At 40.3% G+C, this 15598-nt stretch overlaps 1 protein-coding gene and 1 long non-coding RNA gene across 5 annotated transcripts in view; one reads left to right on the plus strand and one right to left on the minus strand.

The window, feature by feature from the left end:
* The window catches only part of LOC148000461 (uncharacterized), a 98715-nt gene that overhangs the window by 43592 nt on the left and 39525 nt on the right, over window positions 1–15598 (minus strand). The gene's annotated exons all lie outside the window — the stretch shown is intronic.
* Window positions 6241–15598, plus strand: part of LOC134482565 (uncharacterized) — a 100950-nt gene continuing 91592 nt past the window's right edge. Inside the window, exon 1 of the mRNA XM_087589366.1 lies at window positions 6241–6447. Within this exon, the coding sequence (XP_087445492.1) occupies window positions 6404–6447 (44 nt within the window). The 5' untranslated portion in view covers window positions 6241–6403. The remainder of the gene's footprint in view (window positions 6448–15598) is intronic.

Raw genomic sequence — 15598 nt, forward strand, 5'->3', positions numbered from 1 at the left:
AGATTCTTATAAAAATAAGTATATTTACAATACAAACCAAGATAAACCTTATCTATTAAGCTTCACACCTACTAAGTAGCATTCATGATACGTAAAGTAGTCTGCATGATTTCAGAACAGAAATGCAAACATGGTTATCCCAAAGTACAAATCCTGCAAAGTAAACCAGTTACTGGCTCGTAAGATGTTCTGGTACAGTAGTGGAACACATATTATGGAAATAATTCTATTTCCTGATTCTATTTCAGACACACTCTATGTGATGGAAGCCAGGCCTGAAACTGCTAAAGCAGCCAAAATCCTAAGAGTAGATATGTCCTGAGACAAGAGGAAAACTCAGTACTCTTATCCATATCAATGAAATGACTGTCATAGCTATAGATCTGTGTTTGGAACCCTCATTAGAAAAGCATCATCTTCTTGTAGGCTATAGACACTAACACAGAGACCCCAACCTGGAAAGTGTGCAGAGAAGGTGGTAACTCCATTTTAAATGGGATGACTCCTTTACGTCTCTCCCTCAAGACTTCATTATCTCTATAGCAAATAAACGTAGAGATTCTAAGAGATTGGGGTGATAGATTACTGTAGTGAGTGACTTACCGACATAATACCAAGTCCCTAGTAAAAGAGAAGAAAAAACAACATGGAATCTGAGAAGTAATACTAAGAAGTCAATAGGATTCAAACAAGGAATTGCTGAGTGGATGAAGGTAGAGGTCAGTACTTTCCCTTTCGTGCATTCAGAGGACCTGTGGGAGCATCACCTAAGGACGGCACAATGGCACCAGCCACCCTGGGTTTCCCTTCAGTATTTAGGTATTTTAGTAATATCTGCAATTTAATGAGTATAAATATCCTCCACTTGGGAAGACAGATGTGATGTTTGGATTCCACTGAGCATGGATGTTTGTTAAAATTTATTCTCAGTCTAATAGGTCAGGTCTGCACCTGAAGGGTGTACTGTGCACTCACTGATTTTGGTGAACAGGATTTTATGTGTGAAAAGAACAAATACTTCTCACGCACTTACCAGATGATGCAATCCAGGAGATTGGAACCTTGATCAAGGAGAATCCATGTCTCTGTGACTGCAGTGTCCTGAAAATGACTCATTTCTTTTTCTTTTTCGTGATTAGGCAGGTAGCAGGCCAGTAACAAGAATGAATATATATATCCAATTGAATTAAATTTTTTCAGAAATAAGTGACATCATGAACAGCAGATGACAATTGGAGAAATGGTAAGTTATGGAGTCAGGTCTTCACATGTTATAAAGTTGTAAAGGAAAGGCAGCAGAGCATTGTGAGAAAAACAGTCCAAGGAGATCAATGGACCCAGATGTGTAACCCTGTAGCTATCTGCCCAGGGTTTCAACAGAGGTCAATGTGTTGCATTGTTGAGATGGCAGCTCTGTCCCCCTTTGCACAAAATCAGATGCCACTTAGGCTCATGCACTGCTTCCTCAGGACTTAGCCCTTCCTTTAGGTTAGTTGTCAGTGTTCACAGCCTGCACTAAGCCAACCTTATCAATCAGGCCACTGTTCAGTATTCATTTTAATCTCTCAGAGACTCTCAGTCCACTCCTTTGTAGCTTCCCATCACACATGTGCCTTCTTGCCTTTAGCTGTTTGTATGTAGTGCTTCTAGGTTTCTGGTTTGTGCTGTCTTCACTGTAACCCTCCACCATAGAGCCTATAGTTTGACCAAACACTGACCTCTAACTCCGTCTTTCAGTTAAATCTCTTCCCGATATATACTACATGCACTTAATATGTGAAGGGAGTGTACATTGCCTGTCCCTCTGATTTGTGAGGATATATCATAAAGTTGCTAAATAGAACAACTTGGTGTCACAGACTGTATTGTTTGTCCAAGGGACTTAGCATATGAGTTTTGAATTAAACTGCTTGCCTCTTAATTGTAAGAGTTTCCCATTAAAATGTTCAAAGTGAAAGTCTTGCATTTTAAAATTTTTATTGCATCAGTAGCTTTTTTAGTGTATTTTCAAGGGAAAACAATCTTTAACCCTACTCTTACTTCTCATATTATCAAGTCATGTGTTATTAGTTGGCAAAGAGAAGACAGTTGAAATGTGGCTTCTCTGAATTTTCTTTCTTTCCTTTCCTTCCTCCTTTCTTTCCTTTTTTTCTTTCTTTATTTTTGTAAAACGTTTATTCTGCTCCCTCCACAAGTGGCCATTAATGATGACTTTATGAGCCATTCCAAATACCTGAGATGATGGTGATGCTCCATTCTCGTGTAGGGCGTTTTGAGGAAAACACCCTTATTATATTCATGACTGTCATTACTTTGTCACATCCAGAAGACCTAGTTTCACAGCACGTCTCCCCACATTTTGTCCTTATATCTTTTCTGACTCCCTCTTCCACAACAGTAACTGAGCCTTGGAGGATGTTGTGCTGGTTGATTTTAATGAACTTTCCATAAATCTACATATAATCTGGGAAGACTGAATCAGAGTAGAGGAATCTTCTCCATCACATTGTCTTGAAGGAAGTCTGTGGTTAATGTAGAATGTCCCCTGTAATTGTAGGTGGTGATACTAGATGTTGGTACTTCTGGGTGGATGGGCCTCAGTTGTATAAGAAAACAGGTTGAGGGGCTGGGGATTTAGCTCAGTGGTAGAGCGCTTGCCTAGGAAGCGCAAGGCCCTGGGTTCGGTCCCCAGCTCCGGAAAAAAAAAAAAAGAAAAAGAAAACAGGTTGAGCAAATCATGTGAACAAGGCAGTAATCTCTGCCCCTCCCCACTCTCTCTCTCTCTCTCTCTCTCTCTCTCTCTCTCTCTCTCTCTCTCTCTCTGTGTGTGTGTGTGTGTGTGTGTGTGTGTGTGTTTGTAAGTGACAAAGTCCATATGTAGAGGTGAGAGTGCAATGTCTTAGAATTGGTTTGATCCTCCTACCAAGATTGCAGGTCATCAGGCTTGAATGGAAAATGATCTTAGGTGCTGTGTCATCTCAATGGTTGCTTTTCTACAAATTTCTTCCCATTGACATTCTTTTCATTTAAAAAGCAGAAGCATTTCTAATATTTCTGTCACTTTCTAAGTACATCAAATCTTAGACAATATTAAGGAACTCGTAAGGATGTGCAAGTACTTTAGAGGCAGTGCGAGTTTGCTTCACACATGGAAGGCAGCTCTCAAACTGTGAAGACAAGCACAACATTTTAAGGGAAGTAAATAATTTTTAGTACAATAAATAATTGTATAAGACACCAGGGCCTGACACTCAAGTTCCTGATTTTTTTAATTCATTTGTGTCCAGAAGAAGTCAGTGTGTTTTTCCTGCTGTTTGAAATATTTCCAGAAGTTTATGTAAAGGTATAGGCTTATAGCAATTTTTTGTCCAAAATATATAAAGATGTCTAAAATCTCAACAGTAAAAGGTCAGCATGGGCAATGGATTTCAAGACCTTTCTCCAGAGATTTCCAGCTAGATACCTAGCTAGAAGAACATACCAACCAGAAAAGCAACAACTTTTGGTCCAGCCCCTGCTCCAGTTGCTCAGGCCACACATGAATATCGAGCTGCATATCTGCCACACATGTACTGGGAGGCCTGTCTCCAACCCCTGTATGTTCTTTTGCTGGTGGTTCAGATGCTGAGAGCCCAAAGTGTCAAGTTTAGTTAACTCTGCTGGACGGCCTATGGAGTTTCATTCCCCTTGAGGGCTGCAATCCTTCTTCTGAATCTTGTATATGAGTCCTTAAGTTCTACCCAGTGTTTAGCTGTGGATGTCTGCATCTGTCTGAGTAAGCTGTTCAGTGGAGCCTCTCAGAGGACAGCCATGCTAAACACTTGTCTGTAATTGTTATAATTGTTATAAAATACTCTGTTATAGAGTATTATGAAATGTCAAGGATTGGTGCTTGCCCACAGATGGGTATCAAGTTTGGCTAGTATCCCTCAGTCTCCACTCTGTCATCAATTGCTGATTTTTTCTTTCAGTTTGTTTATATGGCAGATGACTTGTTGAGTGTTTGTAACTGAACCATCCCTGCTTTCCTGGTATAAAACCTACTTTGCAAGTATTTTCTGTAGTTGTTTTGAAGAGACTTCGATAGCTCAGTTCACAGAGCACTGGAGTGTAGTTGACACATACATTTCACAAATACTCTTATAAGTTTCTCATTTATATATAACATATAGTATAATAAAATGATATATATATATTCATATGCTGAGTGTGTAGGTCAGTGGTGGAGCACTTGTATGGCACATGTGAGACTGTAAAGGAACTGAGAAATAGCAACCTTCTATATTACTGTTGGAACTATAAATATAAAATGGTTCAGCCTCAAGCAGCTGAATGTGCACAGAACTTACAAATGACAAAAGGGAGGAACCCCAAGAAGTATAGCATGATGAATAGGTAAACAAAGTGTGGCATATCAATACAATGCTCTAGTATCTAGCAATGACAAGAGGTATTCATAATAATCCTAAAACATGAAAACACATTACAATCCGTAAACTCAGTGAAAATAGCATTTTTAATGACCAAAAAGCTTTATTTTTATATTAGATCATTAATTTCTATTAAATACCTAGAATGAACTGGTTGGTGGTGACATATGCCTTTAATCCCAGCACTCAAGAGGCTGAGACATGTAGTTCTCCATGAGTTTAAAGCCAGCCTGGTCTACAGAGTTAGGTATCGGACAGCCAGGGATGCTACACACACACACACACACACACACACACACACACACACACACACACACGGACATACACGCACTCACACAATCAATCAATCAAACAAAACCTCAAAAACAAGACAACAAAAAGAAATCAATCAATTAAACACAACAACTGCAGCAGCAGCAGCAGCAACAACAGCAACAACAAACACTAACAGAATGAGAAACGTAAAGTAGAAGTTAGATTGGGTACCAGCTTGTTTCCTCATTAATCAAAGGGCCCCTCAGAAAACCATTCATATTATGGGCTATTGCAATGGCATTGGAGCTGTACACAACCTGGTTTTAAGGTTCTATATTTGAAGGTCATACTTCTATCATCAAAGAGGGATAGTTGGAACTGGTGCCTAAAAAGTTGATAGGGGGTAGGCTGTGGAGTAAAAAAGAGTAACTTGTAATGGCCCAGGGTTCCTGTCAAAGATGAGAATGTTTTTAAAACAATAGGGTGATGGGAGCATGACTTTAATAAAGTACTAAGAAACCACTACTACATTGTATGCTTGTAAGTAATGAACTTAGCACATAAGTTTACTACATACCTGTGAACCTATTATTATTGAAACATTATGCTTATTTCCTATGTGTGAAAGTTTTGCCCATGTGTCTGTCGGTGCACTACATGCATGTCTGGGCCTGTGAAGATATAAGAGGGGTCTAGATCACCTGGAATTAGATTTGAAGATGCTTTTGGGCTTCCACGTAGGTGTCGTTGTAGGTTGCAGGGTTTGTAGGTGACAGATATTGAGGATTACCTTTGCCCTCCAGTAGCAGACAGGGTACCTTCCAGTATTATGAACTCTGGTTAGTAGGGTGAAGAGTCTAGTTAGACCCCGGCTCAACCTCTCCCACTGTGATGACAGAAGTGTTACCATCAGAAATCAGTCCTGAACATCAGATTGTGTAGACCAACCAATGGTCTTGACACAAGCCTGTGACAGTTGAGGCTTCCCATAGGACCCTATGGTTAATGACTCAGCAGTTTGTTACCCATTCCTGTTACTGGAGGTGAAATTGTGTGACACAAGATGTCTAGGTGGAGCCTTGTGTCCTCTGTTAGTTTTTGGCTCCGTATGTATTCCCTTGGCGCATGCATGCATATATATATAAAAATATATATGTGTATATATATGTATTTATATATGTATTTTTTTCATTTGTTTTTTTAACTTGGTGACAAATATTAAACTGTTATACTTGGCACTTTTTGCTTTTGTTCGCTGAGAGAAATGTAGAATAAATCCACAGTGTTTTTGGAATAGGTGAATGATTGCCTTTTAAGGTGACTGGCATTGACAGTAGTGGAAAAATAAATAACCCCAAAATAACATACATGTATTAATAAATCATGTCAGGGAGAAAAGTACTGAGACAGAGGTCACAGAGACCTCTCCGTGATGAAAAGAGAAGTGGCCTCGATCCTGGACATGCTTGGGGCGTTTACCTCCCTGGCCGTTTTGAGACTGTCCATTCTAACCAGTGCTGGAGGACTCCTCCCCCGATCCATGTACTTCCGCTTCCTGGAGCTGTTGTGGGCCTTCACCAAGATGGCGGATGTGAGACTTGCTCCGTCTAGGCTGTCCAGTGTGGGTGAACCCCACATCAGCGGACTTCCAGAACACGCCCTATCCTTAAAGGCTTTGTGGTCTCTCGGGGCTGTCTGTCAGAACCAACAACTGCAGGATGGAGCTGCGGTCATCTCCACAAGGACTTCATCTGCTCAAGAGGTAAAGGGGCAGCGCGCAAGTCTGGAGTTTAGGAAGGAAGGATTTGGCCTGTGATACACAAGGAGCAAAGGCAGCCCTCACATACGACCCTGTTTTCCTGCCTCATTACAAACAGCTCTGTGGCATCACATAAATCAGTCAGCAACCTTTCTACAAGGGCTCACAGAAGACATCTGAAGCAGATGACACCGTCTCTGGCAAGGTAACTTACTACTTCTGAGATAGAATCTCACTTTGTGGGCAGCCTGGTCTACAGAGAAACCCTGGCTCAAAACACCAAACCAAAGCAAAACCCCAAAAACATTAATAGAGCCCAGGCAATCTCACAAGTCTCTGCAGCACCATTTGCCAAACAGCAAGTCAAGGCGTTCTGCTGCTCTCCCTAGCTGCTTGTCTTTCTTCAGGATCCCTAAGCATCCTTTTCATGATGGGTACCAGGTGACCCATGATTTGAAGACAGAGCCCAAGCCTGGGGACTCCTGAGTCTATACCTGCTGAAAGCTCTTAGTCATATGAGACCTCCACCCTGTGTGACAGCAGGTCCTAGGCTTTAATGAAACTACCTCATTTTATTTTTATGTATAACTTAAGTTGTGTAAACATACAAAAAGGCACACAGATACAGACACACATGCACGCGGGCAAACACACACACACACACACACACACACACACACACACACACACAATCGTTTTACCTCTGTGTATTTTCTGTGTACCATATGTGGTAGAACCTGGTGCTGGTTCCCCTGGGGCTGCAGCTATAAACAGTTGTGAGCTGCCCTGTGTGTCCTAGCAATCAGAACTGAGTGTTATTCAAACCAAAACTAGAGCTGGTCACTGCCATGCCCCCATGTAGATTTTCTTTTTGTTTTTCCTGTTTTTGTTCTTTTTGTTCTTTTTTCTTTTTTCTTAGATATTTTATGTATTTACATTTCAAATGTTATCCCCATCCCCCCTCCATAACCCCTGATTCTATGAAGACTTTATTAATATATAGAGCATTAATTATAATAGACAGCACTCGAAAATTTATCATAAGACAAATTGTCAACTTTAGGGCAATATCAATAATGAATATTAGATCAACATTACCTGTTTGCTAATGGATAAAAGACATTTTGAACAGGAACTGTGACCATGTCCCCTTCACAGAAGGTGAGTGAGGACCTTCTGTTCTGTTGATTTTGCACTGATATACATGAGACGGTCAGAGATTGCCATTGTCTTTCTCTCACTTTCCAGTGCCCCACACATGTGGAGCTAAGTGTGTAGTGGTCAGAGGACAGAGCCAACTGACGGTTCTGTTCTGGCTTCTGAGGACTGAACTCAGGCCATCAGGCCTCCCTGTGGGTTCCAACCCTGGTCCCTCTGTTCTGGAGAGAAACCTCACCCAGCCACACCCTCGTGTGATTGATTTACTATCTTGGAGCACATTGATATTCACACTTGCAGGCAAGTAAGCCTTGGGGCTCCCCTTATCCCCACATCTACAGTCAGGTTTTCAGGGCAAATGTTTTACCAAGTGAGGTTTACCAACCGCAAAAGCGCTTCATTATTTTTCTGCGGGGGGGCGATTTTTTCCTTTTCTTTTATTTTCCCGGTCAATATTAAATTGGATGTATCTTATTTACATTTCAATTGTTATTCCCTTTCCCAGTTTCCAGGCCAACATCCCCCAAACCCCTCCTCCTCCTCTTCATGGGTGTTCCCCTCCCCATTCTCCCCCCATTACCTCACCCCAAGAATCCCATTATTTAAGGGTCCAGCCTTGGCAGGACCAATGGCTTCCCCTTCCACTGATGACCTTACTAGGCTATTCATTGCTACCTATGATGTTGGAGCCCAGGGTCAGTCCATGTATAGTCTTTGGGTAGTGGCTTAGTCCCTGGAAGCTCAGGTTGCTTGGCATTGTTGTACATATGGGGTCTTGAGCCCCTTCAAGCTCTTTCAATCCTTTCTCTGATTCCTTCAACGGGGGTCCCGTTCTCAGTTCAGTGGTTCGCTGCTGGCATCCACTTATGTATTTGCTGTATTCTGGCTGTGTTTCTCAGGAGAGATCTACATCTGGTTCCTGTCAGCCTGCACTTCTTTGCTTCATCCATCTTATCTAGTTTGGTGGCTGTATATGTATGGGCCACATGTGGGGCAGGCTCTGAATGGATGTTCCTTCTGCGTCTATTCTAAACTTAGCCTCCCTATTCTGGGGGTGGGGGGATTTTTATTTGATATTTTTGGTTCCCATTTCAAATGTTATCCCCTTTCCTAGTTTCCCATCCATGAACCGCCTATCACCTTGCCCCTCCCCCTCTTCTATTAGGGTGTTTTCCCACCCATCTACTCACCCCTTCCCACCTCCCTGTCTTAGCATTCCCTTACACTGGGAGGTGGAGCCTTGGCAAGACCAAGGGCTTCTCCTCTCATTGGTTCCCAAAAAGGTCATCCTCTGCTACATATGACCTGAAGACATGAGTGTGTCAATGTGTACTTTGTACATGGAGGGACATCTGGGTTCTTTCCAGTTCCAGGCAATTACAAAAAGGGTGCTATGATCATAATTTGAGCATGTGTCTTTGTTATATGTTGGAGCCCCTTTTAGATGTATGCCCAGGATGGGGTATAGCTGGGTCCTCAGGTAGTACTATGCCCAATTTTCTGAGGAACATGCTAAGTAATTTCTAGAGTTGTACCAGCTTGCTCTCCCACCTACAAGGAGGAGTGTTCCTCTTTCTCCACATCCTCACCAACATCTGTTGTCACCTGAGATTTTGTTCTTAGTCATTCTACTGGTGTGAGGTGGAATCTCTTCATTTTCTTGATTTACATTTCCCTGATGATTAAGGATATTCAATAGTTCCTTAGGAGTTTCTGGGACATTTGATATTCCTCAGTTTAGAATTCTTTATTTAAGTTTGCACCTCCTCATTTTGTAATAGAGCTATTTGATTCTCTGGAGTCTAAACATAGATTTCTTTGTATACGTTGCATATTAGCCTTCTATCAGATGTAGGAGTCGTAAAGATCTTTTTCTAATCTGTTAGTTTCCATTTTGTCCTAATGACAGTGTCCTTTTCCTTGCATAATCTTTGCAATTTTTTGAGGTCTCATTTTTCGATAGTTGAAATTGGAGCCTAAGCTATTGGTGTTCTATTCAGGAAAATTTCCCCAGTGCCCATGTGGTCCAGGCTCTTCCCCAATTTTCCTTTTATTATTTTGAGTGTATCTGCTTCTATGTGGAGATCCTCAATTCACGTGGACTTTAGCTGTGTACAGGGTGACAAGAAAAGTTTGATTTGCATTCTACATGCTGACTGCCAGTTGATTCAACAGCATTTGCTGGAAATGCTGTCTTTTTTCCACTGAATGACTTCAGTGTCTTTGTCAAACATCAAGTGACCAAAGTTGTGTGGGTTCATTTCTCTGTCTCCAATTCTACTCCCTTGATCAACCTGCCTGTCTGTGTACTAAACCATGCAGTTTTTATCACTATTGATATGTAATACAGCCTGACGCCTGGGATGGTGAGTCTCCCAGAAGTTCTTTCATTTTTGAGGACAGTTCTCACTACCCTGGATTTTTTATTATTCCAAATGAATTTGCACATTCCTCTTTCTACCTAAATGAGGAATAGAGTTGGAACTTTCATGGGAATTACATTGAATCTTAGATTGCTTTTGGTCAGATTTCCATTTTTACAATTTTAATCCTGCCAATATGTGAGCATGGGAAATCTTTCCATCTTATGAGATCTTGTTCAAGTTCTTTCTTTAGAAATTTAAAGTTCTTGTCAAAGAGATCATTCACTTGTTTGATTAGAGTCACAGCGAGGTATTTTATATCATTTGTTACTGTTTTGAAGGGTGTCATTTCCCTAATTCCTTTCTGAGCCTGTTTATCCTTTGAATAGAGGAAGGCAGTGGACTTTAGTGCTAATTCTTCAAGGTTTTCTCCATTTAGTTTGATATTGGCCACTGGTTTGCTGTATATTGTTTTTACTATGTTTAGGTATGGGCCTTGAATTCCTGATCAATCCAAGAATTTTAAAATGAAGGCTAGCCCTCACTTTTTACTTTACATATATTATAGATTTTATTGGATGGAAGATTACTTAGATTTGTGTTGACTGTTGTAATTTAACAGGCTCCACAGACATTGTTGTCAATTTCGAATCATTCACTAACTGTGAGCACACAGTGGCATTACTGGACTAATTAAAGTTCTCTAAGTGCCAGGAGCCATGTGGAGCTAGACAGGTTTAGTGTGTCAAGAGGGTCAGCTAGAAGCCCTGTTGGAGGCTTCCAGCCTATCCTACAGTGCCCGTATTCAAAACAAACAAAGAAAGCAAAATCTCATAAATCAGTTAGTCAGTAAATAAATAGTGTGATACCTAGAAAAGCAACACACGGGTGTCAAGCTTCTCTTTGGTTGCTGGTTTAGTCTTTGGGAGCCCTGGAGGGTCTGAATGGTTGATGTTGTAATTAATCTTATGGGGTTGAAACCCCTTCAGCTCCTCCAGTCCGTTTTCTTTTTCTTCTTCTTCTTCTTCTTCTTCTTCTTCTTCTTCTTCTTCTTCTTCTTCTTCTTCTTCTTCTTCTTCTTCTTCTTCTTCTTCCTCTTCTTCTCTTTTTTGATGGGATATATTTCTTAATTTACATTTTAGATGTACATTCCTTTCCCATTTTCCTATCCATAAGCCTCCTATCCCCTCCTCCTTCACCATAACTGAGGCCCTCCCATTCATTCTCCCGTTCTACACCCCCAGACATTCCCCCGCTCTGGGGTCCAACCTTGGCAGGACCAAGGACTTCCCCTTCCACTGGTGCCTAAGAAATGATATTCCAACTCTGCAACATATGCATTTGGAGTCCTGGGTCAGTCCATGTATGGTCTTTGGGTAGTGGTTTAGTCCCTGGAAGCTCTGGATGGTAGGCCTTGGTATTCTTATGGGGTGGCAAGAACCTTCAGATCTTTCAATTCCTTCTGGAATTTCCCCAAGGGAGTCCCGTTTTCAGTTGAGTGGGTTGGTGCTAGTGTTTACCTATGTATTTGACATGCTCTGGTTGTGTCTGTAGGAGAGACCTATATCTGGTTCCTGTCAGCATGCTCTTCTTAGCTTCATCAATCTTACCTAGTTTTGGTGGATACACACACACACACACACACACACACACACACACACACACACACAAATTAAAAGGTGAGGAATATCGAATGGGCGAGAAGCACCTTAGGAAATGTTCAATATTCTTAGACATCAGGGAAATGCAAATCAAAAAATCCCTGAGATTCCACCTCACACCAGTCAGAAAGGCTAGGATAAAAATCTCAGGTGACAGCAGATGCTGGTGAGGATGTGGAGAAAGAGGAACACTCCTCCATTGTTGGTGGAATTGCAAACTGGTATAACCACTTTGGAAATCATTCTGGAGGTTCCTCAGAAAATTGGACGTTGCATTACCTAAGGACCCAGCTATACCTCTCCTGGGCGTAGACCCAAATGATGCTCCAACATGCAACAAGAAAACATGCTCCATTATTTTCATAGCAACCTTATTTATAATAGCCAGAAACTGGAAAGGATTCAGATGCCTTCAACAGAGAAATTGATTCAGAAAATGTGGTACATCTACACAATGGAGTACTACTCAACTATCAAAAACAATGACTTCATGAAACTCAGAGGCAAATGGAAAGAACTAGAAAATATCAACCTGAGTGAGTTAACCCATTCACAGGAAAACACACATGTTGTACACTCAGTGATTATTGTATGTTAGCCCAAAAGCTCAAATTACCCTAGATGCAATCCCCAGACCTCATGAAGCTCAAGAAGAAGGATGAGCAAAATGCAGACGCTTGCAATCCTTCTTAAAATGGGGGGAAAAAGTATTCATAGGAGGGGATATGGAGGCAATCTTTACAACAGACACTCAAGGAATGGCCGTTCAGAGCCTGCCCCACATTTTTAAATAGTGTTATTTGGCTCTCTGGAGCCTAAGTTCTTGAGTTCATCTATTTTTGATACTAGCCTTGTGTCGGATGTAGTATTGGTAAAGATTTTTTCCCAATTTATAGGTTGCTGTTTTGTCCTAATGACAGTGTACATTGCCTTACAGAAGCTTTGCAGTTTTATAAGGTCCCATGTCTTGATTCTTGATCTTAGAGCATAAGCCATTGGCATTTTTTCAGGAAATTTTTCTCAGTCCCTACATGTTTGACACAGTTCCCCACTATTTATTCTATAACTTCCAGTGTATGTGGTTTGATGTGGTGGTCCTTGATCCATGTGGACTTAAGCTTTGTACAGGGTGATAAGAATGGATCATCTGCATTCTTCTACAGGCTGACCACCAGTTGAACCAGCACCATTTGCTGAAAATGCTCTTTTTTCCACTGGATGGTTTTGGCTCCTTTGTCAAAAATCAAGTGACCATAGGTGTATGGGTTCATTTCTGCATCTTCACTTCTATTGCACTTGTCTGTCTGTCTCTGTACCAATAGCATGCAGTTTTTTTTATCACTATTGCTCTGTATTACTGCTTGAGTTCAGGGATAGTGATTCCCCTGGAAGTGATTTCATTTTTGAGGATAGTTTTAGCTATCCTGGGTTTTTTGTTATTCCAGATGAATTTGCAAATTGTCTAACTCTCTGGAGAATTGGATTGGTATTTTGATGGGGATTGCGTTGAATTTGTAGATCGCTTTTGGTAAAATGGCCATTTTTACTATATTAATCCTGCCAATCCATGAGCATGGGAGATCTTTCCATCTTCTGAGGTCTTCTTCAATTTCTTTCTTCAGAGGCTTAAAGTTATTATCATACAGATCTTTCACTTGCTTGGCTAGAGTCACACTGAGGTATTTTTTATTATTTGGGACTATTAGGAAGGGTGTCATTTCCCTATTTCTTTCTTGGCTTGTTTCTCTTTTGTGTAGAGGAAGGCTACTGATTTATTTGAGTAATTTTAGATCCAGCCACTTTGCATAAGGTGTTTATCAGTTTTAGTAGTTCTCTGGTGGGACTTTTGGGTTCACTTAGATATACTATCATATCATCTGCAAATAGTGATATTTTGACTTCCTCTTTTCCAATCTTTATCCCTTCGATCTCCTTTTGTTGTCTGATTGCTCTGGCTAGAACTTCAAGAACTATATTGAATAAGTAGGGAGAGAGTGGGTAACCTTGTGTAGTCCCTGATTTTCGTGGGATTGCTTCAAGTTACTGTCTATTTAGTTTAATGTTAGCAACTGGTTTGCTGTATATGGCTTTTACTATGTTTAGGTATGGGCCTTCAATTCCTATTCTTTCCAGAACTTTGATTATGAAGGGGTGTTGAAATTTTGTCAAATGCTTTCTCAGCATCTAATGAAATGATCATGTGGTTTTGTTCTTTCGGTTTGTTTATATAGTGGATTATGTTGATGGTTTTCTGTATATTAAACCATCCCTGCATGCCTGGGATGAAGCCTACTTGATCATGATGGATGATGGTTTTGATGTGTTCTTTGATTCTGTTTGCCATTTACAAGAATTTTATTGAGTATTTTTGTGTCAATATTCATAAAAGAAATTGGTCTGAACTTCTCTTTCTTCATGGGGTCTTTGTGTGGTTTCTGTATAAGAGTAATTGTAGCTTCATAGAAGGAATTTGGGAGTGCTCCATCTGTTTCTATTTGGGGGAATAATCGGGATAGTATTGCTGTGATATCTTCTATTCTGATAGAATTCTGCACTAAATCCATCTCGTCCTGGGCTCTTTTTGGTTAGGCGACTCTTAATCACTGCTTCTATTTCTTTAGGAGTTACAGGATTGTTTAGATGGTTTATGTGTTCCTCATTTAACATTGGTAAATGGTATTTGTCTAGAAAATTGTCCATTTCCTCCAGATTTTCCAGTTATGCTGAATATAGGCTTTTGTTGGATGATCTAATGATTTTTTTAATTTACTCAGATTTTGCTATGTCTCTCTTTTCATTTATGATTTTTTTTTGATTTGGCTACACTTCTCTGTGATCTCTGGTTAGTCTGTCTAAGTGTTTATCTATCTTGTTGATTTCTCAAAGAAACAGCTCCAGGTTTTGTTGAATCTTTATATAATCCTTTTTGTTTCTACTTGCTTAATTTTAGCCCGGAGTTTGATTATTTGCTGCCTTCTACAAATACACCACTTGGGTGTATCTGTTTCTTTTGTTCTAGAGCTTTTAGGTGTGCTGTCATGTAGCTGAGTATGCTCTCTCCTGTTTCTTTTGCAGGCACTCAGAGCTATGAGTTTTACTCTTAGCACTGCTTTCATTGTGTCCCTTATATTTCGATATTTTGTATCTTCATATTCATTAAATTCTAAGAAGTCTTTATTTCTTTAATTCTTCCTTGACCAAGTTGTCATTGAGGATAGAGTTGTTCAACTTCCATGAATATGTGAACGTTCTGTCAGTTTGATATTGCACATTGGTTTGCTGTTCCTTGCTTTTATTATGTTTGGATTTGGGCCGTGAATTCCTGATTATTCAAGACTTTTAACATTAAGGGGTGGTGTATTTTGCCCAAGGCTTTTAATGATAATGTATTTTTTAGTTTGTTTATATAGTAGATTATGTTGATTGATATTCATATATTGAATCATCCCTGCGTCTCTGGGCAGAACTCTGCTTTATCATGATGAATGGTTATTTTAAGGCGTTCTTGAAATAGGTTTGTTAGAAATTTATTGAGTATTTTTGCCTCGATATTCATAGGAAAAATTGGTCTGAAGTTCTCTTTCTTTTTTGAGTCTTTGTGTGGTTTAGTTATCAACATAACTGTGGCTTCATGGAATTCCCAGAAGTTAAACTCCTGAGAGAAAAATAACCCTATTAAAAATGGGGTACAGAGGTAAAGAATTCTCAACTGATGAATTTCAAATGTCCAAGCAGCATATAAAGAAGTGTTCAAAATCCTTAGTCATGAGGGAAATGAAACTCAAAATGACCATGAGATTCTACCTCATATCAGTCTGAATGGCAAAGAGTAAAAACTCATGTGACAGCATATGCTGGCCAACATGTGGAAAAAGAGGAACAGCCCTCCATTGCTGTTAGCATTGCAGGCTTGTTCAATCACTCCGGAAATCAGGCTGGAGGTTCTTCAGAAAACTGGACACCGTGCCTCAG

This window comes from Rattus norvegicus, chromosome 16 (assembly GCF_021556685.1).
Source record: "Rattus norvegicus strain SHRSP/BbbUtx chromosome 16, alternate assembly SHRSP_T2T, whole genome shotgun sequence".
NCBI lineage: Eukaryota > Metazoa > Chordata > Mammalia > Rodentia > Muridae > Rattus > Rattus norvegicus.